The 26,951-nt window shown below is 37.9% G+C and overlaps 1 protein-coding gene across 2 annotated transcripts in view; it reads right to left on the reverse strand.

Annotated features, from left to right (window-relative positions):
* Positions 1 to 6,577: 6,577 nt before the first annotated feature.
* The window catches only part of UBR2 (ubiquitin protein ligase E3 component n-recognin 2), a 59,771-nt gene continuing 39,397 nt past the window's right edge, over positions 6,578 to 26,951 (reverse strand). For both annotated transcript variants that reach the window (XM_075496329.1, XM_075496330.1), the window contains exons 27-47: positions 26,720 to 26,829; positions 26,414 to 26,494; positions 25,464 to 25,645; positions 24,563 to 24,762; positions 23,600 to 23,693; positions 21,962 to 22,123; positions 21,500 to 21,597; positions 20,836 to 20,908; positions 19,869 to 20,017; positions 19,704 to 19,759; positions 19,130 to 19,226; positions 16,902 to 16,969; positions 16,263 to 16,398; positions 15,536 to 15,626; positions 14,861 to 14,991; positions 12,937 to 13,045; positions 12,626 to 12,682; positions 11,039 to 11,116; positions 10,584 to 10,754; positions 9,785 to 9,886; positions 6,578 to 9,005 (exon numbers count right to left, since the gene is read on the reverse strand). In XM_075496329.1, the coding sequence (XP_075352444.1) occupies positions 8,864 to 9,005; positions 9,785 to 9,886; positions 10,584 to 10,754; positions 11,039 to 11,116; positions 12,626 to 12,682; positions 12,937 to 13,045; positions 14,861 to 14,991; positions 15,536 to 15,626; positions 16,263 to 16,398; positions 16,902 to 16,969; positions 19,130 to 19,226; positions 19,704 to 19,759; positions 19,869 to 20,017; positions 20,836 to 20,908; positions 21,500 to 21,597; positions 21,962 to 22,123; positions 23,600 to 23,693; positions 24,563 to 24,762; positions 25,464 to 25,645; positions 26,414 to 26,494; positions 26,720 to 26,829 (2,387 nt within the window). In that variant the 3' untranslated portion in view covers positions 6,578 to 8,863. The remainder of the gene's footprint in view (positions 9,006 to 9,784; positions 9,887 to 10,583; positions 10,755 to 11,038; positions 11,117 to 12,625; positions 12,683 to 12,936; positions 13,046 to 14,860; positions 14,992 to 15,535; positions 15,627 to 16,262; positions 16,399 to 16,901; positions 16,970 to 19,129; positions 19,227 to 19,703; positions 19,760 to 19,868; positions 20,018 to 20,835; positions 20,909 to 21,499; positions 21,598 to 21,961; positions 22,124 to 23,599; positions 23,694 to 24,562; positions 24,763 to 25,463; positions 25,646 to 26,413; positions 26,495 to 26,719; positions 26,830 to 26,951) is intronic.

Genomic DNA, 26,951 nt, shown 5'->3' on the forward strand with positions numbered 1-26,951 from the left:
TTGCTTTGTAAAAAAACCAAACACTGCTCTTACCACAATCAACGTAAAATGGGAACGGATCACAAATGCTTATTAAAAAAAAAAAAATTAAAGAGCATTATTAGAGATTAGTTAATTAAGAGATAAGGCCAGAAAAATAGAATGGTGCCATGTGATAACAGCCCCCTGCGGGGAGACGAAGGCTTAGGCAAATTTATTTCTGGTAACAGGAGTGCAGCTATCTCGATGAAATCTGAAGTAATGCGTACATGAAACCTTTTCCTCTTTTTTTTTTTTTTAAATTATATCAGACCTATAGTGTTCAGTGACTGACTGAAACACTGAAGTAGTAACACACCTCTCTCAAAGCACCTGCATTTGCTGATCCCGTGTCATTTTACGGGTATTACTGAATTTTGATCCAAAGCACATTGTGAGGTGGGAAAGCTGGAGGAAACCCCGGCCTGGAGCTCACCTTTGTGGGCACCACCTCTGCAGCACCCTTCCCCGGGGAAGGCACCCCTGTTTTGCAGCCTCCTCCTCAGTGCGGAAGGGCTGAGCGGGGCTCCCACCTCCCATCCCACCCGCCCCTTCTAAAGCGACACACACAGAACACGTCTGGCCTGATTAACCTGTTCCTACTACAAAAGAAGGACAGTCCATAAACACGAGTCAACTTTTAAGTGCATCATGAGGTGCATTTCCATAGTTTGTTCTCAAAGCCGATTTTTGCAGAGTAAAGGGTGCTGCGGGACTCAGACATGCCAGGCAAACTCAGCAAAACAAGGACCAAAGGGCAGGTCTGCAGCCTATCGTCTGATGAAGACACGCCGCTTCAGGAGGCAACCAAGCCTCCACGCACTTTACATCACCTTCCTAGGCGAAACGGCGTCAGGCATCGCACATTAGAAATGGGGAGACTCGAGCACGCGAAGCTCGGTAAGGCACGACGCCAGCTGGGGGGACGAGGAAAGGAGGCGGCCAAAGCGTTGGCTCCCAGCAGCGAAGTTGAAAGCCGTAAGTCTGAGGCCCACAGTTCCCCAGACTGGCAGCCTTGGTAAGAGGGTGAAAACGAAGTTTAATTCTTGAAAAAAGACCACAGAAATCACTCTGAAATACACGATGACGCAGAATTTAACAGCAGCGTCAGAGAACCGCCGTCCCTGCCAGCCGTGCGCCCCTCCCAGCTGGAGACAGAGCGAGCCCGCGCTCCAGCCAGGCAGCAACGTCAGCATACGCAAACGGGAAGGAGACCGCTCGCTGCGTTCCTCTGTTCCAAGACAGGCGTAGTCCCCAAATGCAAAGTTTTCCTTTAAAGAACTGCTTTTGGCCTTCCCAACCGCCCAAGTAACCTGCTCAGAGGGTAGCACAGCTCTGCCTTAGACAAACGCTTTTCCAAACGGGTGCGAGTTTTCCCAGTTACACACGTGTTTTCTCTGACACAAATAAGACTAAGGTTAAAGACGAAGAAAACACAGGTGGAAAATACAAACAAGGACAAGGTGAATTCGCAAGTTCACGTGAATGAATTTTTCATTAATTATATAAATTAATCAAGAGCAGAAGTAACACTGATTCTGTAATGTTGCTGTAGGCGTATTTTAAGTAAATTATGACAGCATTTCTTGTTTTCGTGCCAGAATTTTAAGTGTAATTAGGTCCTAAAATTTACATTTATTCTCTACTTGTCTAAGTTGTTTTTTTTTTTTTAATTTTAAGAGTACTTCAGATTATTCTTGAGATTAGGTAACATTAAAAAGGGATTAAATTCATTTCAGGAAGCAATTTATTCAGGAAGAGACTCACAACAGTATATCTAGATTTCAAATAATTGGTCCCGCAGCATGTCCCCAGCTCCAGTGGGACAAAACGACTTTCTCTCTCCTCTTTGCAAGCTGGCGCTCAACCAAGCACGCCGCTCGTGCAGGTACACGCTCCCAGTGCCACTTACCCTCCTCAAATATTTCACAACTAGGTCTCTGCCACCCATGAAGACTTCCAAGGGCGTTCTGAAGCTCTGAGAGCAGGGAACCACCCCATCCTTCTTCCACTACAAGCACTATTCACTACAGCCCCGGGAAACGGCACGCACCTCGCTAGCCGTGCCTGGAGCAGGGCATCCCGCCCTGAGCACGTGTTACGCTCCGGTGCAATGAAGCAACCGCGTTTGTTCTTGGGTTTGCCGTCTTAGACAGACGTGACACCTTTCAACACCTGTATAACTTTTATTCCACCCCTGCCCAACCATTTGAAATGCTACCCACGCTAAAGTGTTTGAAGTATCTCGCATATGTTGATATTAACAGCACTTACCCCCTAGCCTCCCAGCTGAACACCGTGTGCTTCTGCAGGCTCCCAGTGCCACACTGGGATAGATAGAAATGCCATCACACAGCATTTGTCTCTCCATTAAATAAAAAACCACTCAAAATTTCTTATTTTCGGCTCCATCCTGTTCAAGCTGATAGCAGAGATAGAGGGGAGCTTAAAGCCTACGTTGAGCATACAGAAAAAGAAAATCCAACACAAAGTACTCTGTTTCAGAGTTCACGCAACCTTCTGAGCTTTCAGCTACTACAGCATTTTATGAATTCCCAAAGCTTGACAGGGAAAGGTTTAAAATACACAGATGAGATGCCTGACTAGTTCAACATTAAGCAGATGCCCAACAATTATTGCAGATTTTTTTTCCTTTCTTCTAGTGTACTTTGTGCCGAATTGCACATTCACTCCAAAAGACTCCGACACAATCATTGCAAGAAAACGCCGGCTCCTTGGAGCTGTCTTTATGGGGAGCAAATGTTACCCCTCTGTGCAGGCCCCTCTGGTTAGAGGACGCCAGTGAATTACATCAGCGAAGACACTGCTGATCTCCTTGCCTTCGCTATTTTTATATAACCTTTCCTCCGATTTATTAACACGCTTTAGCATCCTCCGTGTTTGAAGTACTGCAAGTACAGAAATATGTTCCACACGTTATTCCTCAAAGACGTGGTTGATGTCAAATCAACACCTTGGTTTTATAAGTCACTAAAACATGCCACAGCCGTCTGCACAGGTGCCATCACTTGCCCGAGCTCAGCTGTCCCAGCCTGCCCGGGGCCAACTAGCCAGCCTGGCTTTCCTTCCAGGATCCTACGCAAAGAACAAGCTGGAGAACTTAACCACCTCCGAGCTCATGCTGTCTGGAAAGAGAGTGTGAAAATATATATTCACAAACTGATGAAAAAGTAACATTTAATCATTGCTGTCATGGAGACGAAGATCAGTACTTGCCGTTTCTTAGCTCCTACACCTGGTGCGCTGCAGAAACTCCTCATGCTCTCCCTCTTCTTTTTTTTTCTCTCCAAGAAAAGAGTGTTTGACAAATCTCTCCATCAAGACATAAAGATATAAGATTTCGGGCATCTAATGTTTGCATGCCAGGAGAGGGGGAAAGGCGGCAGAAGAAGCAGGATACCGAGACAAAACATGACACCGCAGTTACTGCTGAATCCCCATGGGTATAAAAAAAAAAACCCTTTCCAAAAGCCAGTTTGCCATCACCAACCAAGGGGTACGTAGGGAGGACGTGGCAGCCACTGCTCCTGTCCTCTGTGGCACATAGTCCTGGCCAGACCACTTGGACACACAGGGCTTGGTGCCTGTGGGTGGATACAGTGAACTTAGAAAGTTAAGTAAGATAAAATCACCATGCCCTTCCAGAAGGTCTCAAGCTGAAGCAATAGGATGTTTTAGTATGAGGCTTCCACCTATCACCATAAATACTTGGCCACTTCTTAGGGCCAGCTGGTGGTAAGGCGTAGTGAACAGCACCGAAACACTCCCTACGTGATCAGAGGGCTACAACACCCCTTCAATGTGTCACACTGACAAGCCCCTGCTTTGTAAACGTCTCAACTATTTTACTGTAGCTTATGTTGCTGGATCAGCCGGTCACATGTTTAACAAAATACGTATTGATGAGTGAAAGGTAAAAATAGTGACAAAACTAGCTCAATACAGTTACACAAGAGTCACACCTGCATTAGCAATGGGACACTGAGCTGACTCTCCCCGAACAGAACCAGGAATTGCTATTTCTCCTGACCATTATTAGCCTTGGAATAAAATAAAGATAATAATAAAGCCCCTTCTCCCTCTTCCTGGAAAAAGCTGCCTATCAGTCTGAAGAGCACAGCTCTGTGGGACTTTCAGTCAGGCCTTGGAGGGCTTTCCAGTGGATGAACTCCCCGAGCCTGGTCTGGGGGCAGGCACTGACTGGTCAGGAGCCTCGGTCACGCCTGGGATCCCCAACCATCCGCGTAACATGGAGTTCTTCATCGTCCCTTACCCAACGGCTCAAGCTTCCACAGCAGCAAACCCCCAAACTGCACGGGCACTGCTGGCCGGCAGCGGGGAGAGGCCCGGAGGCTCCAGCTCCTTCCGGGCACGCCTCCGCGCTCTCGGGCTGCCCGCGCGCACGCTCTCGCTGCCGTCCCAGCAGCCAAGCAGGCAACTCTACTTAGTTATCCCAAGCTGATAGCAATGCCCTTCTATCAGTCACTGCTCTTCCCCAAACCAAGAAATGACACTCCAACACGCTGAAGCCACTCACTGGTAACTAGAAGTTATCAGCAACTGGAGATGAAGATGTGCGATCCACACACATGACTTTCATCAGGCACTAAAATGATGGAGACTTTTTTGCCTCGGCACTACCTGTTCACAGTGTTCTTACTGTGGGACTCCTCCCACCTTTGCATGAACATAGCCCAAAAGGAGAAGCCAACTCTACTCCTTCCCATTCTTCTAAGCATTCAAATCCCGTAAGAAAAAAAAAAAAATATATGGAATTCATGGTAAGGAGAGACATTTCCCTAAAGACAACTTGTCTGCAAGACTTTCCATCACTGGTAAGGAAGCTTTCTGTGTGCCTGTCCCTATGCCCTTACGCTGAGGAGACATTGAAGCAGTACCATACAACCTGTACCAGTTATCCGGAGAAAGCGGACAGTCAGATGGTGACACGTTAGCTATGTAGGCAGAAGTGTGCTTGGCAGGCTCCCTGGCTGTCGTCACTCCTTGAGTGCCAGGAAGCATTCCTGCAGAAGACAAGCCTTGATAATAACTGCATCCAGTGTTGTTCCCATGAAGTCTCCAGCCTTCCCCACGCAGGGTCAAGTAGGACTCTAGGACACTCACCGTAAGGAGCCAAGGAACCGAACAGCTAATGGTAGAGAAGTGGATGCCTCCCTAAGAAAGTTTTCCTTTAATGCCAGTTGAGATACGAAGAGCACCATCCCATTCGCACTAAGATGCAGGATTGGCCAGGCAACGGTCCTGGCTCACCAAAAGCTGAGCAGATCGCAATACAAAAATACGACGATCAGAAGACCCCATAGAAGCCCCACAAAGATCAACCCAGATCTCTTGCTATTATCAGAGACAGCCTCCCTATCCCGGTCATACACAAAATCATTCCACTGTTGGGTTAGTTTAAAGGCCTGTTCCTCTTGTGCTTCTTAGTACATGAAAGTTGCTGTAAAACCACTTTCTCTGTACAGTAGATTTTTCTGAAGTAAAACGCTTTCAATATGATTTCAGACAACATCCTCGTAACCAGTTTGGGGGGACGCAGACTAGACTGCAAGGTGGACAGAAACCTGGCTGGATTTTCAGGCTCAGAGAGCAGCAATGAACAGCTGGACACCAACCAGTTACAAGTGGCATTCCTCAGGGGCTCATGTTCAAGCCAAAACCGTTTAATACTGTCATATTTAAGTCAATAATCTCAACAGTGGGATGGAAATACAGAGCCACTACTTCTTGCCAAAGGCAATTCCTAGAAAGGAGCAGAGAAGGGGAGTCCAGGGCAGAAGGGAGGCACACTGCGTACCCAGTTGGAGCATAACAGGACTCTACTGTGAAGACATCTGAGATGCAACTCCCCTCATGCAATTTAACCTTTCAGAAAGGAAAATAGCTGGGATTTGGTGCTGAAGGTACTTCCACAGCAAGTCGAGCATCCAGCTTCTCCTCTACACATGCAGGTCAGAGAAAATGATCACAGTGATGTAGCTTCTAAACAAAACACCAAGTCATTTAGCATAAAATAAAATGCACTTAAATGAGATGCCAGGGCTGGAGCCTGAGAGCTTGTGAGGCTTCACATCACAAGTAAAAGAAGAGAAGGTCTGTGTGGCCACAATCGTAGAGTAAGAAAGAGAGCCTCCTATGGCAGACTGGGGAGAGTACAAAGTGTTATCTTGAAGTATGAACAGAGTAAAAAAACATTACTGGTGTGAACCTCAACCCTCACCCCTTTATAAAATATAATTTACAATCCTTTAAAAAGAGGATTAGACTTTTTAGCAGAGGTCAAGAAAGGTTTAGCTGACTGAAGCAAATGACACTAATAATATAATCATCTTACATTTTTAGCCGGGGAACTGCAGATGTTGCACATCCAGGTATTTCTGTTAGCTTGTGATTAACAAGGTGACACACTTGAAGGAACAAGCTCAGCAAAATTCTAAAAACAACGTTTAAAAAGTACTTATTTAATGTCAACACCAAAAGCATTTACTTGATGCGTTCAGCTTTGTTTTGTTTTCTGTTGTGATGGTTTCTGGTTTGGGGATTTTGTGGGTTTTTTATTATTGTTGGGGTTTTTTCTCCCCCCAAACACATAATACATGGTAGATTGTACACGTAATCCGCAAATATTAAAGTTATAGCCAATTTATTACAGATATTATTTCCCTGATACTGAAACAATGTTATATATATATATATATATAAATATTTCTACATTAATATAAATACATGCAAACCAAATCAGAAAATAGAAGTCTTGAGTAAAGAATGACTAAACTTTCAAAAAGTGATAAACTGTGTACTTTGCAATTATTTGTGGTCATAATTTTACCAACCTATTCAACCTTGCAGTCTCCAACTCTGATTCCAGAGAAATAAAATCCTTCTAGCTGTCAATATTTTGCTTTGCACAGAGAAATCTGTCAGTATCATCAATTATCTTTTTAATGTTACGCTTACAAGAAAAGAGTTTTTCAGTGCAGTTACACATTATTCGAAACTGTGGCACACAGCTTAAGAAGCAAGACCCTCTGCAAAGGAATAGTAGCGTCACCAAAAAAGTGTGATTTTTCAAGTACCATGCACAGAAAATTGTTGATATATCAACCAGCTTAAGCAGCGGAAGGCAGAGATGAAGCATTAATGTCATTTTTTTCCCCCCGCAACTTCTGCATGTCTCTTTGTAAAAAGTGACAGCAATATATAAATGATTAGAACTACGACAGGTAGTAGAGACAAGAGTAGTCTGTACTGTTTTTAAGAAAAGGAAATCAGCATTGGCCAAGTTTCTTTATTTCGTATTTCACATCTTCACTCAATACTGTTACTGAATGTTTGAAAAATTGTCCTGTACACCATGAATATACAAAATTTATCTGAAGCATTAAATCTGTAAAAATAGAAACAATTCAGTCAGACCAAGTGTAACTGAAGACAAGCAATCCCTTTACTGTCTGCTGTATCTGGGCTGAAGACGTAGTCAGAAAGTAAGACTTAACTAAAAGAACCACAGATTATTAAGGAAACAGAACTATGTAAATTAAAATTTTACTAATTTGTCAGAAAATAGGAGAGATAAAGGTAATGGATTTTATTTTAAATCAGTAAGCATAATGTCACTTTTTAGAGACACCCTGGCGGTCTAATTACATACAGCTAGAAAACTCACTGCCTTCAGGCACCCTCATATCAAGTGCAAATCTGCGCAGTTATAGAATATATTTATAAAATATACTATATGCAAACATCTTTACAGAGCTTTAAATCAAGCCAAAAAGTAAATATACTTGATGGGACAACAGAAAAAAAGAATGAATCTATGCAAAAATGTGGGCAGTGTGATTGTGGCCCTGCAAAGCCAGAGGAAACCATTCAGTTTGTCTGCAACAAAAAGGAATGGGATTTGCACCTTAAAAGTTAACTGTTAACAAAAATGAAGAAAATATCCTCTGTGCTTCTGCAAATTAACATAAAATTAGCTTTCATGACATTTCACATATTGTTGTTATCTTAAAATATCTTCTGAAGCACAATGTCAACCCTTGAATACCAATAACCAATCACATAATTGAAAGTGAAAGGGCTCCCCAGCTAAATTCAAATTACAAACTACATAATTCTAAGGAGTGCAATGCTCTGGAAAAAGCTTTAAATTAAATTATTTTACTTGTAAAGCTAGTGTTAGGGTTTTTTTAGTTAAAAAACAACTGGAAGCAAGAAAGCTGCAAGAGTACAAATGACAAAATCATTTTAGATACACCAAGTGAAAGAGTGAATTATCCACTGATGCAGACAGAAACATCCATTTGCTACATTATTTGCTTCCTTACTTCATTCCATTGCATGTACACACAGCTTAAGTATTAAAATGCAGAATAATAAATAAAACGGCTCAGATTACTAGCAAGGGGCAAAACACAATCTGTAATTGTGCTCTATCTAGTTTCTGTTTCAGCAGTCTTTTTCTCTTGCAGTTTATAAGAAAAAAATCATAGTCAGACTTCCAAAAAGAGTCATTCTTTTTTTATCAGAAACTCAAGTTCATTTGCCCAGGTTTATAACCCAAGACATTTCTGTGAAGGAAGCACAGTGCAAATTATATGACTAATAAAACTTGCTTACATAGAAAGAAGTTTACTTAATGTTAACTGGTATCTTTATGAAATACGTTGTAAAACAAAGATTAAATAACAGGACTGGGTTTGTTTTTTTTTTTCCCCTCAGACTTTTTTTCTTAATACCTCCTTTGAAAAGCTTACTGAGTTACAAAAATCTTAATAAAGTTCCAGTCTTCAGCAGATAACCACTATAAATGCTGCCAATCAATGCCAACTAGTGTTTGATTTGCTTCTTGTGCATGTCCAATTTCCTCTGTGATACTGTGCTGCTGCCAGAGTTTTTGAATCTTTTTAAATCGTTCTTTACACAGATGTAAGGGATTCCCGCGTCTGAAAAGGAGATAATACGTATCAGGAATAATATAACACTGCAACTAAGCACAAACACTAAGGTGCGACATGTTAAATATTAGATAACCCTTTAAAATATTAAAATATTTAGATAACCCTTTAACATTATTCTCGTCAGAACAAATCAACAGATGTTTTGATCAGTAAACTGGAGTGCTACGTTGTCTGGTCCCCCACCCTTACTGCTCAACAGTTCCCTCCAGCCTTTGGGAGTCTCATGTACAGTCCACCAAATTCTGAACGTAGGTTTTCAGCAATCTTTCCATGCTGAACTAGCTCATATTCTATGATTTGGACCAGTTTCAGAAGTAGCAAGCATTAACAGTATCGAGTCCCCAAACTGTTCTCATAGGAAGCAGAGATAGGAGTTAAGACAAAAGAACTACCATGTTAAATAAAATAATCTCATAGTATTTTCACTTGGTATTAAATTAACACAGATTATACAAATAAGACCACTGTATACAAATAACATTTTCAGCCTTAGTTTCTAGGCAACTTCACAGATGTTAAATAAGATTTACATTTTTACACCTCAAGACAACTGTTTATAACCTGGGAAAGATCTTCCATTAAGTATTTAACCTAAAAATATGTATTAGCATTAAAACGTTTGAAGATATTAGCTGCAAAAGCAATGTCAAAATATAATATTACCTATATAATTAAAATTAAAAGGTAACATAGAAAGTATATTTTACAAACCAGATAGTTTTAGAATTCCTGTCTTTAACAGATATATTTTTTTAAATATTTACCTGAGTCCCTGGTCTGTCTCTCCATAGTCATCGAGATAAGGAGGAGGATAAAAGCAGCCCTTTGTTTTTCCAGCTAAAAATAGCACCTGACATTCTCGTACTCTAGAGAGAAACACAGAGAAGACATTAGGTATTGATTTTTAGGTGAATAGTTTCTCACGTTTCCATAGACACTGCTTTTCCAATTCTCACCTACTTTCATTCTGTATAATCCACATGTATAGATTTTTTAAAGGTACTTTTGTTTTTTAACACTAAAGATCTTATTCTCTTCCTGTTATAACTCCTCGGTAGCAGTTACAAACAATGTAGTTTCATGTCATATTATTTGCAGTCTGTGTAAAATACTTGACAACCCCAACAAGAAAATAAAACAATTTCACTTCTCACTAGTCTTTGCCAAAGTGAAAACAGACATCTAACCTTTCCTTGTGTGCAGGAAGACAACCAAAATGAATGTTCATGTTTTCAACAGCAGCAGCAACAGCAGCAACAAAATTAAGGTATTTACCTTCATTGTTTTGTAATACTTGAGTGGAAATAAGCACACAGAGAAAACAAATTCACTTTAAAATTAAATTCAAATTTTGTATGATACCTTACCTTCAAGGAAACAACCTCTGAACCTCATACCAAAGTATAAGGAAGATGAATGCACTCTGGTTTTTAGGTAACCCTGTTATTAACAAACTACTGCCTTTACAATCCACCCCTACAATCACATTTATAGAACTATTAATTTCGTGTCCACACACACCACCTAACCTAGCAATATAAGTAGAGGTGTTCAGTTCCTTACCTAAGGAATATGCCCACTCCAGAACCACAAGTGTATGTATGTGCAGTACAGGCTCCAACATCATCTCCTTCTAATTCAGTCTGACAACAGTAACTCTGAGAACATAGCATGGTCCCACACACAAGGCACAAAGTTGGGGCTCTGCTTTTATCACCACCTGATTTTGGACACCTTTTGTTAAGCAAAAAAAAAAAATCCATTGTATGTATTAACTCTAGATGGTAAAAAGATTCAAAAGTACTTTTGAACATTTATACAGTTAACAGTTAAACAGATCCCTGCAATTTCTATTTCACTGAAATACACAGTGGTTTTGCTGAAAGAGATGGCAATCAATATGTGCCATTAACTTTATGATTCTACAAACTTCTGAGGCTTTCAGGTTAGAGGTTTCCCAGTTCATCCAAAGGAGCAGAAGACTTCAGGGGTCCTCACTATAATTGCATACAACTTACGAGAAATTGGATGCTTGGTTAATGAGGCAGCTGTAGTCGTCCGGAAGGTCTATTAATTTGTTGGATTCTCTTGCATAGCTAGAATAAAGCAATCAAATTAACCACTCATATTTCAATGAATAATACACAGTAATTTCAAACTCATTCACGTTTTCCTGACTCATCTAAACAGCATCTGTGAATAATTAAATTTTTACAGTTTTCCTCTTCTCTGCCATTCAGAGAGTAAAATGGCAGCATGGAAAAAAGGAACCCCCAACATCTCTCAGCTAGACCACCTCCAGTTTTCTTAGTTATTTTTTATGAATTTGAGAAAACGCACAGGCAGAAAGTCAGAAAAATACATGTCATATGTATGCTTTCAGCAAAGCCTTATGATGAGGTCACTACAGGTTTAACTGAATATTTGTTCTGCTCCCTTATCAGTTTGCTTTGTATTTTCCTTTTGTCCTATTAAACGGAAAAATAATCTGACACTCAAGTTCAGAGAACTTGTATCCTGAAGAGAATGAAATGTTCATGCAATGAAAAGGACCTATTTAATGCCAAATATTTATAACTTTAGAAATAACAGTTAAAAGTTAATTTTTTGCAGATGCTATGCACTAAACTTTAATAATCTTCAATTCTAGGAATAATACAAATTAAACTGTGAAATATAAATAGAGGTTTGTAACAGAAGCAATGTACAAGAACATGCTGAGAGGAAAAGAAATCACTGTCAAGTTAGACAATCTTGGGAAGAGCAGTTAAGAATCAGCAAAAGGAACACAGGGGAAAAAAATCCCAACAATCACACATAACAGGAAATCAACTATGCAATCAGAGTATTCTTACTGTATAAGATATCCTGTTAATAGCCTGGTATTTAACAGATGAAGTGATTAATTTTTGTCACTTAGCCTCATTGTATGTACAACGTTGAAAGATTGACTTTATGTATTTAGCACAGGAAATTAAAATGCAGGGATATATTTTTAATGACAGCACTGTGAATCTCATATTCATTTATAATTATTTGGATAATTGATAACCACTATTTTTACCCAGACTTCATAAAGAAAAACACCCCAAACACTTTTCTACACCCACTAATCATTAAATGTGTTCTGAATTCAAAATAATTGCTTAGCAAGTAGAAACATATGAAAAGCAAATTTTATTTTTAGCAGTTGACTTGGTGTTGATTTCACTGAAGAATTTGGATTCTTTAAAAAGCTCTTCAATGTCTGATATTTTTAAACAAAGGTTATATGTGTCCTTTAGCAACAGTGTACCTTTTGAATCACAAGGTACAAATCTACTATAGGAAAGATGAGAATAAGTGTTATGGCCTCTGATTACTGCAGATCAGTCTAAATAAAACTGTAATATTAACTTTGCCTTTAAAATCTACTAATCTAAGCAATATTTCACTTTTCTTACAAAATTCCAAAAATCTCTTTGCTTATCCCCTAGTATCTTTGTCATTCAATAAAGCAGAACTGCTACTATGTTATTATAAACACCCTTTAGAAAAAATATTTGGAGAAAACTGCAACATTAAAGTTTCTCCCCTGTCTCTGCTTAAAATTTCTCCACATTTACCTGATAGCATGTCTCTTGCCTTCGAGATATCTTTTTACTTCATTGTTACTACACCAACTACAAGAAAGAAGAAAATTGGCTTTTAACTTCAATAGATGATACTTTCCAAAAACAAGTAAGTAAAAATTCCAAAGTGCATCTATTCAATAATCTCTACAACCAAAATTATTTCTTTCAAAACACTTCTTTCACAAATGCTTTTCAAAGTCTACTATTCATTTCCATATATGCACTCCTGGGAGAATACTTATATGACTATCTTGTGCAGAATTCCTTATTATATTTAAACTAAGCATAAAAACACAACTTACCTTTCTATTAACGTGTTCAGAATCTCACTATTTTCTTGAAAAAGGCAAGTGAGGTTGTTTGGCAAGGAAAGATAGCTACATAAGTGTTCAAACTGGTTTGTTCCATTTACTGCAAAAAAAAAAAAAGTATAATTCTCATAATTGCATTTTTTTAAATGACATTAACTACAATAAATGAAATACGGCCCTAAATGGGACAGCTTTTTTTTTTTAAAACTGTATTCCCCCACACCCAAAACGTGGTATGAAGTATGAAAGTGCTAGTAAAGGCACCAGACAGCTAGGATGGAAAACTGCCAGTAATGAGAAGCAACTTTCCTCAGACTTCCCCTCTAAGCATGTTTCAAGCCTGGTCATGGAAGAACCATGACAGAAAGCTCAATGGTCTTCACAACTTAGTATGTCTTCATTTTAACGTCATCCATTAAATGGCTATTTTGTGCTCCTTGTAGTCAGTGACACAAACTGAGGCTGGTGATCACTGACAGTATACCAGTGAAGTATACCACAGCCTCAGAAATACAGAAATTCCAAATGTCTGCAATGCTAAACTCTTCAAAAACATTATGTAGGGCACAACTGCTACGTTGCCATATTCATCATACTAGTCTATTGGTTTGAGTCACTGGGCCTCTGCTCTCCCAGCTTTCAAGACAAAGAGTACCAGTACCTCTTCCATGGCATGGACTCTTTTGCTCCTGAATAAAGGAGTGAAGAAAATTAAAATGCAAGCTGTGCTCACTTCCCTCTCACGGCCAAGTGAATCCCATTTCACAACCCTAATAAAATACTAGAGAAGAGCAATACAGGCCAGCTGTGGGATCAGTGGGTCCTGCGGCAGGGGAGTGGGTAGGGAAAGCAAAACACCCAGTGCTACAGCCACCATCAGGACATCCCTCGGTGGCAGGGACCTGCAGGGCCAACCAAGCACCTGGGACTTGAGGATAGTAACAAAGTGAAGCAAAGCTTTCCTCTTCCCCTCTCCTACAACCAACTCTCTAAAGGCCCACATACCTACTGTCTGGAAGTACAGCTGCACTTTGTACCTCATCTTTAGAGTATCCGTAACAAAGAACTCAAGAGGTCATTACTGGTCCAGACTATGAATTTGAGAAAGCTTGTTACAGAAAATAAAAGTTCAGAAATAGAAGGGTTTGTTTGTTTGTTTTTGGGGAGTTTGGTTGGTTTGGGGGTTTTGTTTTTGTTTGTTTGTTTTTTGGGTTTTTTTTTTTGTGGTTTTGGTTTGGGTTTTTTTTGGGGGGTGGGGGGCAAATGCTTAAGCACTACTATTGTAAAATGAAAGTAATGTACATTTTAAACACAATTTGTCCAGAAGCTATGTATCAAGGAAACATTCTACAAGTTCTTTAGCTGTTCTCATGTCAGCTCAGCACTACATATCGTACTTCATTCTAAACATAGGAATCCTGAAGCAGTGTGAACCTACTTATAATAATATCTTCAGATTTACATTCAGTCCCTACATACACCATATGTGGAGGACAGTAAAGTACGTTAATAACATCAATTATTTGGTGTGTAACATTAACATCGGTGTATTTGGAGATTTTAATTATTAGCAGATGCTGATTTGAATGAAATCAATGCAAGGAATAGCAGGTCTCATTTGAAAACAGTAATCAAAAGATTTCAAATAATCAGTATTTCATTTTTTAACAGAAGAGCACCAGTTTCTGTTTTAGGTAATCTAGAATGGCATTGGACTTGGTATTAAAAATACATTTTTAAAAAGGAAACAATTTTTTTTTTTCCTTTTTCATTAATGCAGATATGATTCTGCACTGGTAACAAACCCACATTCATTCAATCAGCTTCTTCAGAAAAGAGAGTTTAAATGTAATTTATTTTGTCCATAGATGTTTATATCTTTTGAAAAGCTGATTTAATACAAAGCAGACAGTACCTTGAATTTCTGAGGGTGCTGGGACTCCATTTAAGTAATGGAAAAACAAAGCAGAACATCTCAGGAAAGGCATGATTCCAGCTTTTAGATTCCTCCACAGGTGCCAGCCTGAGGAAATTTCTTTCAAGGCACTTAAGAGAACACAATTTAAAAAGTTTGCTTTTATTTAATCATTTCAGTCTGAGAGCTGTATTTATTAAGTCTTCAGTCATACTTCATATTAAATTACTGAATTCAAGCAGTTGAAACAAGGATTACGCAAAGTGTTTATTTCAAAGCTAATTCCAAGAAAAACAACTAAATAGAGATTCATAAAAATGTAAGCAACTGGGACAGTAAATTAAGGAAAATTTTGCATAGACATTTCAGATACTAATAATTTTTTTGTACTCAGACACTGCCAATTCCAGATTCTACACATCTGCAAACTGACTAAAAAAGTTGTTCCAGAGCATAATCTTCATGAGCCGGTATCTTCATGAGCACAGAGAAATTTATAGGAATAGTCACTTGGAAATTTTATCTAGAAGTAGTGGATAAGAAACGAGATGCAAGAGTTCCCAAGTTAAAAGCCTCATCTTTGACAGCATTAGTATATAGAATTCAGTCAGTAGTTAATGTTCAGTCTAGGAAGCAGAAGGTATTATAAATTTTATCAAAAGATCACCCTTTTACCTTCCTGTACACTGGCAAAGAAATTTATACAGTGTAAGCACAGCTACTTCCTCTTCACTGTCAGCATTTTCTTGATCCATGCCATTCTCTTCTGAAGAAGAAAGAAATACAAAGCAAGTTACTTCACATATACAAATTTACACAGCAAGAATGTAATTTTTCAAGTTTTGAGAAAAAGGCCAAAACTAAGTGAAACATTCCACTGTACTACAATATGATGTACTAGAAAAAAGTTTTCTGCTGCACATCTTACGTTTTAAGTTTATGCTATTGTCAACTCCAGTGAGGTGTTGGTCTACTCGTTCGATTGGTTGGGTTTCTTAATATACTTGCTTGGAGTTCTTTGGTCTTGGCATACTACACCTTATCCAGTTCCTCTTGCCAGAAGATACATTGATTCCTTACTTCGCTAACTGCAACTTACTCATCATGCAATGCCTAAGCCAAGCCTCTGCAGTAAACACTTCCAGGCACTGCTACATTAGCTGGAAAGCTAGGATTCACAACTAGCTATGCTCCAAAAAACCTCCAGTGGTAAGCAATAAAGACAAAAGACTGAACTTTCATGAGTGCAATTTATCAATACTTTCTATGGGCTGAAAAAGAAAGCACCAGCAATTTTATTTTGCAGCTGTAAACTGCATACATTTACCAATAGCACCTTAGTGTTTTCCAAGTACAGATTTCAGGAATCATTTCAATAGAAGTTGAAAGAAAGTGGCATTACCTGTTGATGAGGTAAGTAAAATTTGTATTATGTGTGCCATGGTGACAAGATGAAACAGGTGAAGATCTCCAGTGCCAAGACTAATCCCTGAAAAATCCTGACAATGTATGGCAGGGAAAGAAAGCACCAAGCTTACCTGTAAAAGAAAACAAGAAAGCTGGTATATTCCTTTTCTTTTTGAATCTTCCCATTTGCTCTGCTCATGCTGCAACTATACCCTTTGAAGGCAGCATACCTCATAAGGCTAATTTTGAAGCTAATTAACCAGCCCTTATTTAAGGGAACAATGATTAACTATCAGAGGTTTTTTGGGGTCTATTTGTTTGGGTTTTGGTCAGAGGGGTGGGGGGTTTTTTTGGCACTATTTTTTGTTTGTGGTTCGTTGGGAGGGTTGTTTTGGGGTTTTTGTTTTAACATCCAAAGAGTATACATGCCACCTCATTTTACCCCCTTTTTATTTATAGATAAGAATACTTGCAACAAAAAAAGTCTTTAAATTGTATTAAGTAGTGAAAAAAATACTAAAAACCTGAACATTTTGAAAGGTTCGTAACCCAGAGTTAACAAAGTTTCCAACGAAGTTTTGACACAGTGCCTACTGGATCAAAACATTATTAATATGTATTATGGAATACTTACCAATAAATGAAACATGTCAATATCAAGTATGCAAGGAAGATTTCCATTTTTTTCATTAGGCACCAGTGCTGAGTATTTTAGAGAGAAAAACAAACTTATTAATTGAACATTTACATATGAAAAGATTTTAGTGTACTTCAGTTACAAGATGAGAGCCATCTCATCTTATATGGCTTATATGCTTAAAGTACTTAAAATGCAAATGTACCTGTTTTGGCCAGAAAGGTGTGAATGCAAGAGTTGTTCAACATTATTGGAAAAGACTCTTGCCTACTGGACTATACTATATTGAAATGAAACAAACCCAAAGTAACTATAACAAAGTAAGTGCTGTCATTCACTAGTCCCACAGTGACCTCCTATTGCTTAGGTTTCCAGTGGGAGAAATAAGCTCAAACATTAGCAATTAAACAGAAACACTAATTGTTGTCTATTGGACAGCTGTTCAAAGGAAACCTTTGCAATTCACTTAACTTTACAAGGTTCCCTAAATTTACCTCACGGGCTCAAAAATGCATTGCTAAAGAGTATCTTAAATTCATTATTTTATCTCTAAATAAGAACGAGCTAGGTACTGGTCTCTCCATCTCCGTAGTATTCACATTCACAGTAACTACAAAGTATTAACCAAAACACTCCAGCTGACAACAGAAATTCACACACTTAATAAATTCCAAGTAATAAACTCCATCTAAAAGCAAACACAAATAAAGCGTCTTGAAAATGTTACAATGTATTTAAAACAACAATCAAGGAACAGTTGCAAACTTCTTTACTCCAAGCAGTAAAATCTGATTTACAAGAAAAGAGTTTAAACTGCAGCTATGAGAATAGGTTTACAATGTAGCCATAAGCATTACACTGCCAAGTTTAAAAAAAAAGAAAAAACTACTACAGTAAAAAATAGTCTTATCAGAATAACTTAAGAATACTTCAGTTGAAGACTGCTGCCTTGCTGCCCAGAAAATTAACAGCTGAAGATCCGTGACATTTTGAAGCTATTTTTATTAGCAAACATTTCACCACCACTCAGATTTCAAATGCTTTTACTTTTGTAAGCACATAGCCACAGAAATCAACCCAAAAGTCTTAAAAATGCTTCCATCAAAAATGTGACCAGAGCAAGGGACTTCCAAAACCAAACTTTTATTCGATAAGTTATCTTCATGTATAAATAGGTCATAGAAAAGTGACAGATCAAAGGCTAATAATTTTCCTTATTCCTAACCTTGAAAAATAAAATAAAATAACAAACACTCTTCCTTCATAAAAATAAAAGCAGAACAGTTGCTTCTGTCAGCTGGAGGGAAGAGCAGCTTTGAAGAAACATTGACTCAATTTCAAGAAAACCCAAACCATGCAGATCATCGTATACTACAAAGTTCCAGTGAAACACCTAGCAAGATTTTCTTTTCTGCTTCACATAGAAAATGGCTCAGTAATTACTGCTACAAACTGATGTCAATTAAGTTCTTCCCCATAAAGCTGCCAACTGTTTGCTTAAGTAGGTGGTATCAATTCTACTAGTAATTTCAGTACATGAATGCATTTTAAAAGTTTCCCTGCTCTACTGACTGTAAACATTAAAATTATCCCATTTTATAACACCCTTTCAGAATAGTCCTCATGTAATTATTGCATTAGGCTGAACTTCAGACTTTTCACCTGTATCTACAAATGCTTCAAGCTCAGAACATTTCAGCTGTTCTCATTAAAATTCTCAACTAATATATGACACTAGATAATAAGTCCTGTCTTATCACAGATCCTACTTTTCAAAGGCAGAGAAGTTTGCAGACATATTACAGACCTCTGCAAATATCCTATTTCCTTTCGATACTATATTAATATTAATTTCCTTCCTCTTTAAAGAAAGTTCCAGCGTATCGCTGCTCTTTTGTGAAGGACCACACTTTCTTCTCCTTTGCTCTAGGTACCTTTCTAAAAGAAGCAATATAAATGCTGGGAAGAATAAACAGAACTCCTTTACAACAAAATACCCATGCTTCTCTTCAAATGTATCTTGGAACTCCAGACTAAAATAAATGTCTTTTTTCCACAGTATGATGAAATATATATAGGTACACATGTGAAAATACCAGCTCTTGGTCTATTACTTAAAACCACTACATAAAACAATCTTCTTGTAATCGAGACTAACAATCATTCTGTAGGCATCCTTCTATGTCTGTATCTTTGTAAAAAACAGAATAAGGTGGTAAACTTACATGCTAAGAGAGTACAAAAGTGACCCTGTACTGCCGAAAGAGATGAAACTGTCCAGTGAGCTGCTGCAAATCTTGTTAATGATGTAAGGCAGTCATCCTTTAAAAACAAAGGAAGAGAGACACTGCCACAGTTAACAAAGTTCCTCAGTATGAAAAGGTCTTTTGACTTATAGCATTCTTTTCAGGCCCCTCAGCTGCAGTTTATGGGAGTAGTCTGAGTGTCTAAGTATATGACAAAGATATTTATGTTTATGCAAATATACAAGTTCCCTTCAGTATTCTTATTTTGACTGTTACCATGAGAAAACCTGGCCTCACTAAACTATGCATTTATAGGGTAAAAAAACCCCCAACACAATACTTTTGCTAGATTTGATTTTTACATAGCCATTTACATTTTTACATAATCAGATACTGACTGACTAAACAGTGGGATCCAACAAATAAAACTATTAAATAACTGCAACTTAAAATTTAAATATTCTGCATTAAATCAACACTATTCCCTCTTTTTCTTGTTATGTGGAATTTTCTTGTTATGTGGAATAAAGAGGAATTGCTACTTGACCCTTACCTGTCGACAAGGTAAGTGACCAAATAATGGTTTATCTTCATCAGCTAAAATTCGTTCTGAAAAAAAACAAAACAAAAAAAAAAAAAAACACCAAAATATTTCATTGCTGTGAATTTAACTAAATTCTGAAATTCACATAAAGGAGCAAAATTAATATATTAGTACCTATAGTCTGTATCGTGTAAGCACAGCTCCCCCAGCACATTATAGGTACACGTGGATCTTCTTCATTTGGATGAACCTTCAAGCCTACTTTGTACGTTGCTGTACCAAAAGTCGTCAACATCTCTTTTATGCTCTCAGAATAAGGATTCCTGGAACAAAGAAAACAATATTACTAATTCATTTTTTTCTCCACTGGCAGCACAGCACTTTTAGTGATGAGCATTCACCCTGTAGCTGAACACCAGCATTTTTAAAATTTAAGCGAGAACTCCAGTATCTTTCTTTGGATCTGGTATCCTGTAACCTCTTTTCTCTGACAGATACACTCCCAATTATTTTTTGCTTATTTGATTGGAACCAACCACATTTTTTAGCATTAAGAATATCCAGTCTTCAAAGATAATATGGTTAAGACCAAATTAAAAGAACTGTGTGTGACTGATGGCAAAGTCTGTCATCAGCTGGGATAGGTGTCTTGCATTTTTGTGTGCAGTTGGCAGATAAATGTCTGTACTATGTAATGAATTTAATTACTTTCTCTCCAAACGAAGAAGGGGTAGACTCAAATACAAACATACAATAGTAGCGGAAATTACGTATTAACATATTCTCCATTTCACAGTCTTTCTTGATGTTTTACTTGTAGTGCTGAGCTATGATGATGAGTCCTTCATCCAGTTACAAGTAATAGGGAAAGAAAGCTTAATCCTGATGTTGAAATTTATACAACAGCAGCATTTTCTCTGCACACCCATGCATCACATCCGCCTCTGAAATTCTACTGCATTATTTACCACTTGTGGGTTGAACTTCAATACTATCATAATAGGATCAACTTTTCTAATTAAGGAAAAATTCAGATTTTTGCCTTAATTAGTGAGACTTTATAGCAGAGAAGTCACATACAATTTTCATGTTACCATTTCATGATGAAGTTTTAATGATTTATTAAGATGTAAATACATACTTCGGTTTGAAATCTGGTCTAAATCCTTCAGGTAATTGCAGCTGACGCATTTTTTCTGAATTACCAGAATTGCCTGTACAAACAAGAAGTAATAAAACACCAATAATTCACCTATACATAATTTTTACATTATAAAAAGGTGCAGGAGCACATCACCAGAAACTGAAATTCCAAGATGCTCTTGGCACTTTTGCCACCATCTCTCAGTGCCACTGTGGTAGAATCATAATACTTGGTCTGTTTCCTGAAATGGGGTGGTTTAGCCTGGAGAAAAGGAGGCTGAGGGGAGACCTTATTGCTCTCTACAACTACCTGAAAGGAGGTTGTAGAGAGGTGGGGGTCGGTCTTTTCTCCCAAGTAACAAGCAATAGGACAAGAGGAAATGGCCTCAAGTTGCACCAGGGGAGGTTTAGATTGGATATTGGGAAAAATTTCTTCCTCGAAAGGGTTGTCAAGCATTGGAACAGGCTGCCCAGGGAAGTGGTTGAGTCACCATCCCTGGAGTTATTTAAAAGATATGCAGATGTGGCACTTGGGGATGTGGTTTAGTGGTGGACTTGGCAGTGCCAGGCTAACATTTGGACTTGATGATCTTAAGGGTCTTTTCCAACTTAAGTGATTCTATGATTTTCACATACAAATATACACATTTCTTCAGACTTACTTGCACAGTCTTCATCTCGAAGTAAATACAGTGCTTTTATTTGCTGGGATATTGTTTTGATCCACTGAGCTAGGTTTGGTTGGCCTGAAAAGTCTAACCTGTCCAAAAATATATATAAACAGAATACACACATTAGTTAAGAGCAAACTATACACAGAATTAGTACATCATAGGCATTCCATGTTCTTCTGTTTCTCAACAGGCTCTTTCTCTGTTGCCCACATATTTCTCTATCTTCAGTTCTTTTCCTGCAGGTCCTACACTTCGCTGTCCTTTCATACTCTAAATTCCATACTATACAATAACCAAGGAAGGTCCATAAACCAAAATAATCAGGCAGACAGTCCATTTGAGATTATCAGAAGAGAAGATAATAAACATTTTGAAAAGGGGTTTTGGGGTGTGGCTTGTTTGGAATTTTGTTTTTTACATTTATTGAGGACATTTATAAAGCAAACAGACCTGTTAAACAAAACTCTTGATGGAGGAAGCAGAGGAATAACGGTGTTACTTAAACATTCACAAAGTGGGCAAAGGAATTCACCATTTTCTACATCATAACTTGTGTGTACTCGTAATCTTTGTTGTCTTCGTTGCTCTTTCGCTTGAACAGCATCAAAATACCTTTAGAAAAGAGCGAGATATTAATGACAAATTAATAAAACGTTACTTTAATATATACATTCATGAATTCTCATGAAGACACTGTTTTGCCTTTTCCCAGATATACGTAAGAATTATCTGAAGGAAAAAGCTCTACCCTCTGACTGATAAAGTATTACTAACTGCAGGCTATCGCCATTTTTTTGCAGCCAAAATCCCCCAAAATGCTGAAGTTCATTGGGCTGTCAAAAATCACATTTAAGTCTGAACTTTAGCAATTTCCATTTGGGAAAAAAAAAGGGTAAGGGGGGAGAGGTAGAGAGAATTTTGAAGGATTAAAAAAAAATCTCCAGTTTTACATAAAATTTTAAGGGAGGTGCCATAAGCATTATCCATGTGCATATTCCATTACAGGCCACAAGAGAGCAGCCGCTGGAAAAACTGGTGGCTGATCTCCGAATCCTATATGATAAGGAACTGAATTCACTACTTTGCTAAAGGCTATTCCAGAAGCCTTTGGGGTGGTTTAGAACATGCCTGATGATGACCCAAAAATGGTCTGAATACAGGCATCTAAGGACATTTCCAGGAGTTAATGGCAACCACACAGGACTATACATGAACTACACAAAAACAACAACACACCTTCAGTGAGCAGTGTTATCAAAGACCACAAATGAAACCTGCACTAGGATCACTGTGTGGTTATGGCCACAGAATCTCCGGGAGCTCCTAACAGTCTTCACACACAAGGCAGAATTTGAAATTGGACACTTCAGGAGCCATGCCAAGGACCAAAGCAAGGGCCTAATCGAAGCCAGAGGCTTGAATGGTTTGCATTTGTCACACCATTGGCACCACATAGCACTAAGCACGTTTATCCCCCTCCAAAAATCAAAGAATAAAAATAACTGAAAAAGTTAAGATATAACTGAATAATAGTTCAGTTAGTGAAAATAACTGAAAACCCTAAGAACAAAGGATAAAATTGAGTTTATGTTGAAGATGAACTTGAACTAGGTCGCAGGATGTTTCTACTTCAAGTTAAACATGATTGAGGAATTAAGAGTGCAAGGAATGCACTGTCATTGAAAACTTCAGTAGAGAGCACAAGAAGCAGCAGGAACGTGTCTATTACGGAACTGCAAAAAAACCCCAAAAATCTGAGCTTCAGTGTTCAGATATGTGTGCACCACAGGGGATTATGCATAGGGATAAACAACCAATGGGAATGAAAGCTGCCATGTGTGGCTTTGGATTCTTCTTTACCAAGACAACAGATTGTAAATGAAAATTATTTTGAACATGTTTACAGTATTTATTATAATGATTTCTACTTTCCTCCCCGCCACCCCCTGAAAGCTGCTTTAATCGCTTCATGACATTCCTTTTTAAGTTTACTACATGGTAGTAATTTTGCCATTAAAATTAGTGCCATTAGGCAAACTGATGGGATGACATGGTATTTGGACTAAAAACTTAAATGTAGCTTTTTACCTTTGCCAACAATGAGCATGCATAATATGTCCACAGCTACCCGTGTGCGTTCCACATGATAGATCTGGATGCATGAATAACGGATCATACTTTTCTGTATTTAAAATAAAACACTAAAATAAAAAGCTTTGAAATAAACATTTATCAAAACACTTAACTGCAGATAAATGTTACCACATTTATGTTATTATTAAACTTCATCACAAAAGTGTAACTCATTTGATGAAGCATAAAACATCTTGCTTATCCACAACAACTTAAACTGCTTAGATCATTTACAAGTATCATGTCATTTTGTTTTGAGCATATGTACTGTATTTAGACTTCAACCCAGGGCCCAGCACCTCCAAAAAGTCCCCCAGATCCACCTGCAGTTTTGGTGGTTCAGTACCATTAAACAAGGAGTCTAAGAACATTAATCTTCAGAGTGAGAGTGCAAAATGATTCCATGCAGAAATCTTCTATGTGTTTACATATACAGAGTCCAGAGAAACCTTTGTAATGATGCCACTGATCATTGCGATCTGTTTCATGAAGTTACCTAAATCCAAGCATTTTTTATTATCGCTGAGAGGCATTTCAGATCATATAACTGAGAGGAAGGAAATGTGTATCTTGTGCTTTTGCAGCACCACATGAACACCTCTTCTCTCTCTAATGTTATAGGCGTAGTTTAAGAATAAACACTTCTGGTTTTAAAGGGTGTTTTAATAGTTACAAATAATTTGTCTTAAATGTCTGGCAGAACATTTAGATAATGGTTTGCAGTGATTTTACATTATTCAGAACACATGTTTCTACCTCACTAAAAATATGGGAGTTTTGCCACTGATTACAATGAAGTCATTCACAGTTATACAGTTAACACAAGAAAGTGACACTACTGTCTCAAAAGAAAGTAAGGGGTTGTTACAGTGACTGCGACATTCATTAATATTAAAGACAAGTATGAACTTTACTTACCAGGGTCTGGAATAATTTTGTTTCTATTTTTAGACAACACAGTTGATCGTTGAATAAATGCTGCCAAGACCATAGCCCTGCTGTCCACTTTAACTTCTTGTTCCTCCTGACACAATATACACATAACAACCTGTCTGTGTTCAGCTACTCTAGTTTGCTCTGGTCCCAAGGCTGTGAGTTTTGCATCTGAAATTACAGGGCTAGAATATTCAAAAGAATACTAGTGAGCAAATTATTTGAAAAACATTACAAATCAGATCATGATTTAAATGTGATTAATGAGCTTTCTAGCTTTATGATAAATGCTCTCTGACAAAAAATAGTTTTGGCATTTATACAACAATTCCTATATCCCCAGAAATAGGACATATTTTAGAGAAAAAATTCATCCCCTCCCAATAGTATTACCCACTACAGTTTAAGACAGAAACTATATCTGCGACCCTCCATCATCACCATCCCTTAAGTGTCTGACATGAAGTCTGAAAACACTCTCCACTTCCCCACAAAATCATTAGCATGCTTCAAGTCGTATTTCCAGCTACTATCAGATTTTTTTTCCAGGTCCTCAACAGACATATAAGCAGCTATTTCCAATTTACTAGGTTTAATAGCATAGTTTCTTAGTATTATTAACAATTTACTGGATGATTTTATACAAAAAATTATTTGCCTGTTTATGTTGAGCACTATGAGGATAGGACAAGGGAGGAATCTATATTTATCCCACCATCTTGACAGAAAGGGGGAGGAAAGCATTCCATTTACTGCTGCTTTTCTGGTCTCAAAAACTTACAAATAGTTTTCCATCATGACTAAAAAAAACCACTTTTTAAGCAGTAATAATAGGACAATCTGATGTAAAAGTTAAAGGAAAAAAATTTAAATTATATTCCTTTACCTATTTTCATGTACTCCGGAGGTTGAAGTATCTAGCTCCTCCAAAGTTTGCTGAAATAGTTCTTTGTTTTCATTAATGAAGTGTCGTTGCATCTCAGACATCTGGGCCATGATCTTTTCCCTGCGCAGTCTGGCAATCTCAGCTTTTCGCTTCCTTTCAGCTTTGTCTTTATCACGTGAACTCTGAAATTGCATTGTTCACTCAGTCATTTTTAAAATCTTGTTACAACAGACAATTTACTTCAGCTACTGCTATACGTAACATGTACTAATCTCCAAACAATGAAAATCTCATGAAAAGACAAAAGAGAAGTCTACCAAAAAGTTATTTCGTGCCCTCTTTTCTTTAGCTCATGTTCAATACCAGGTAGAACTGCAGATCCAGACGGGTACCTCTCTCCCTCAACCTTTAACTGTATTTTGTATTTCTCTTCCCTTTGAGCATTCATAAGATAAAAAGGTAAGTGACAGATCTCATCTCTAGCGCTGCTCTTACTCCAAACTAGCTGTATCTCTAAATGCACTACAGTGCTCCAAGTCTTTTTGTAGTATCTAGAATGTCATGTCGAGCTAAATGAAGCAGCAGAGCTTATCTGGAATGACCTGCATGGTAAAAATACATAGATACCATTTCTTTTCACAACTTTCCAAGGAGTCTGAAATGATGGGAAGAGCAGAATCATCAAATGCTGTGATCAGTACTACAAACAGTTCTAAGGAGTAAACTTGCAAAAGATTTGGAGACTACAATATATAAAGCAAAGAAAAATAGTCCAGGGACTCTCCCAATAGATCTTTCAAACAAATGGGTTTGACCTATAAGCTGTGAGACAGAATTTCAGAAATCACTGATGTTTCCCATCTTTGATTTAGAGCTGCAACTAGGAATATAGTCCTTTGCTAGTCACAACCCAGACCTATTCCAGATCAGCTGTTACAGCTTGCTATTACCTCCTCCATAATATTTCCTTCTGTCTCGGCCACAGGACTTGTAGAAGAGCTTTCTCTTAGTTTCTTAATAGTATTAAAAGTCTGTAAGAAAAAAAAAAAAAAACAAAACAATTTGTTTGTGACGTGTGACTATAACTGTGTATACTATAATGCTGGCCAGATAATGCGCAGTGTTGGATTCCAGAAGAGGAAAAAAGTAGGTACAACAAATCAACATGGGAAATAAGAAAATCATCACAATATAACTAAGAAAGTTTCAAAAATCTTCTTTCCATGATTTTCAGCAGTTATATAAAATAGATTTACCTTCAATATCCATCTGATCATGTCCTTGTGCACTTCCAGATGAGGTGCGTTTTGCAGTGTTTCTAGCATAGCTAGTATACTAGGAGAATTATTGGGTGCCTCTCCTGGTCCTGAGTAAAAATTACGACAACTGATTATACTGTTACCTGACAAACTAATCATTCACTAACATCAACAAACAACAAAAAACAACACTTGTATATGTTCAGCAGCTGAAGAATTCCTTCCAACA

This window comes from Mycteria americana, chromosome 3, assembly GCF_035582795.1.
Source record: "Mycteria americana isolate JAX WOST 10 ecotype Jacksonville Zoo and Gardens chromosome 3, USCA_MyAme_1.0, whole genome shotgun sequence".
Classification (NCBI taxonomy): domain Eukaryota; kingdom Metazoa; phylum Chordata; class Aves; order Ciconiiformes; family Ciconiidae; genus Mycteria; species Mycteria americana.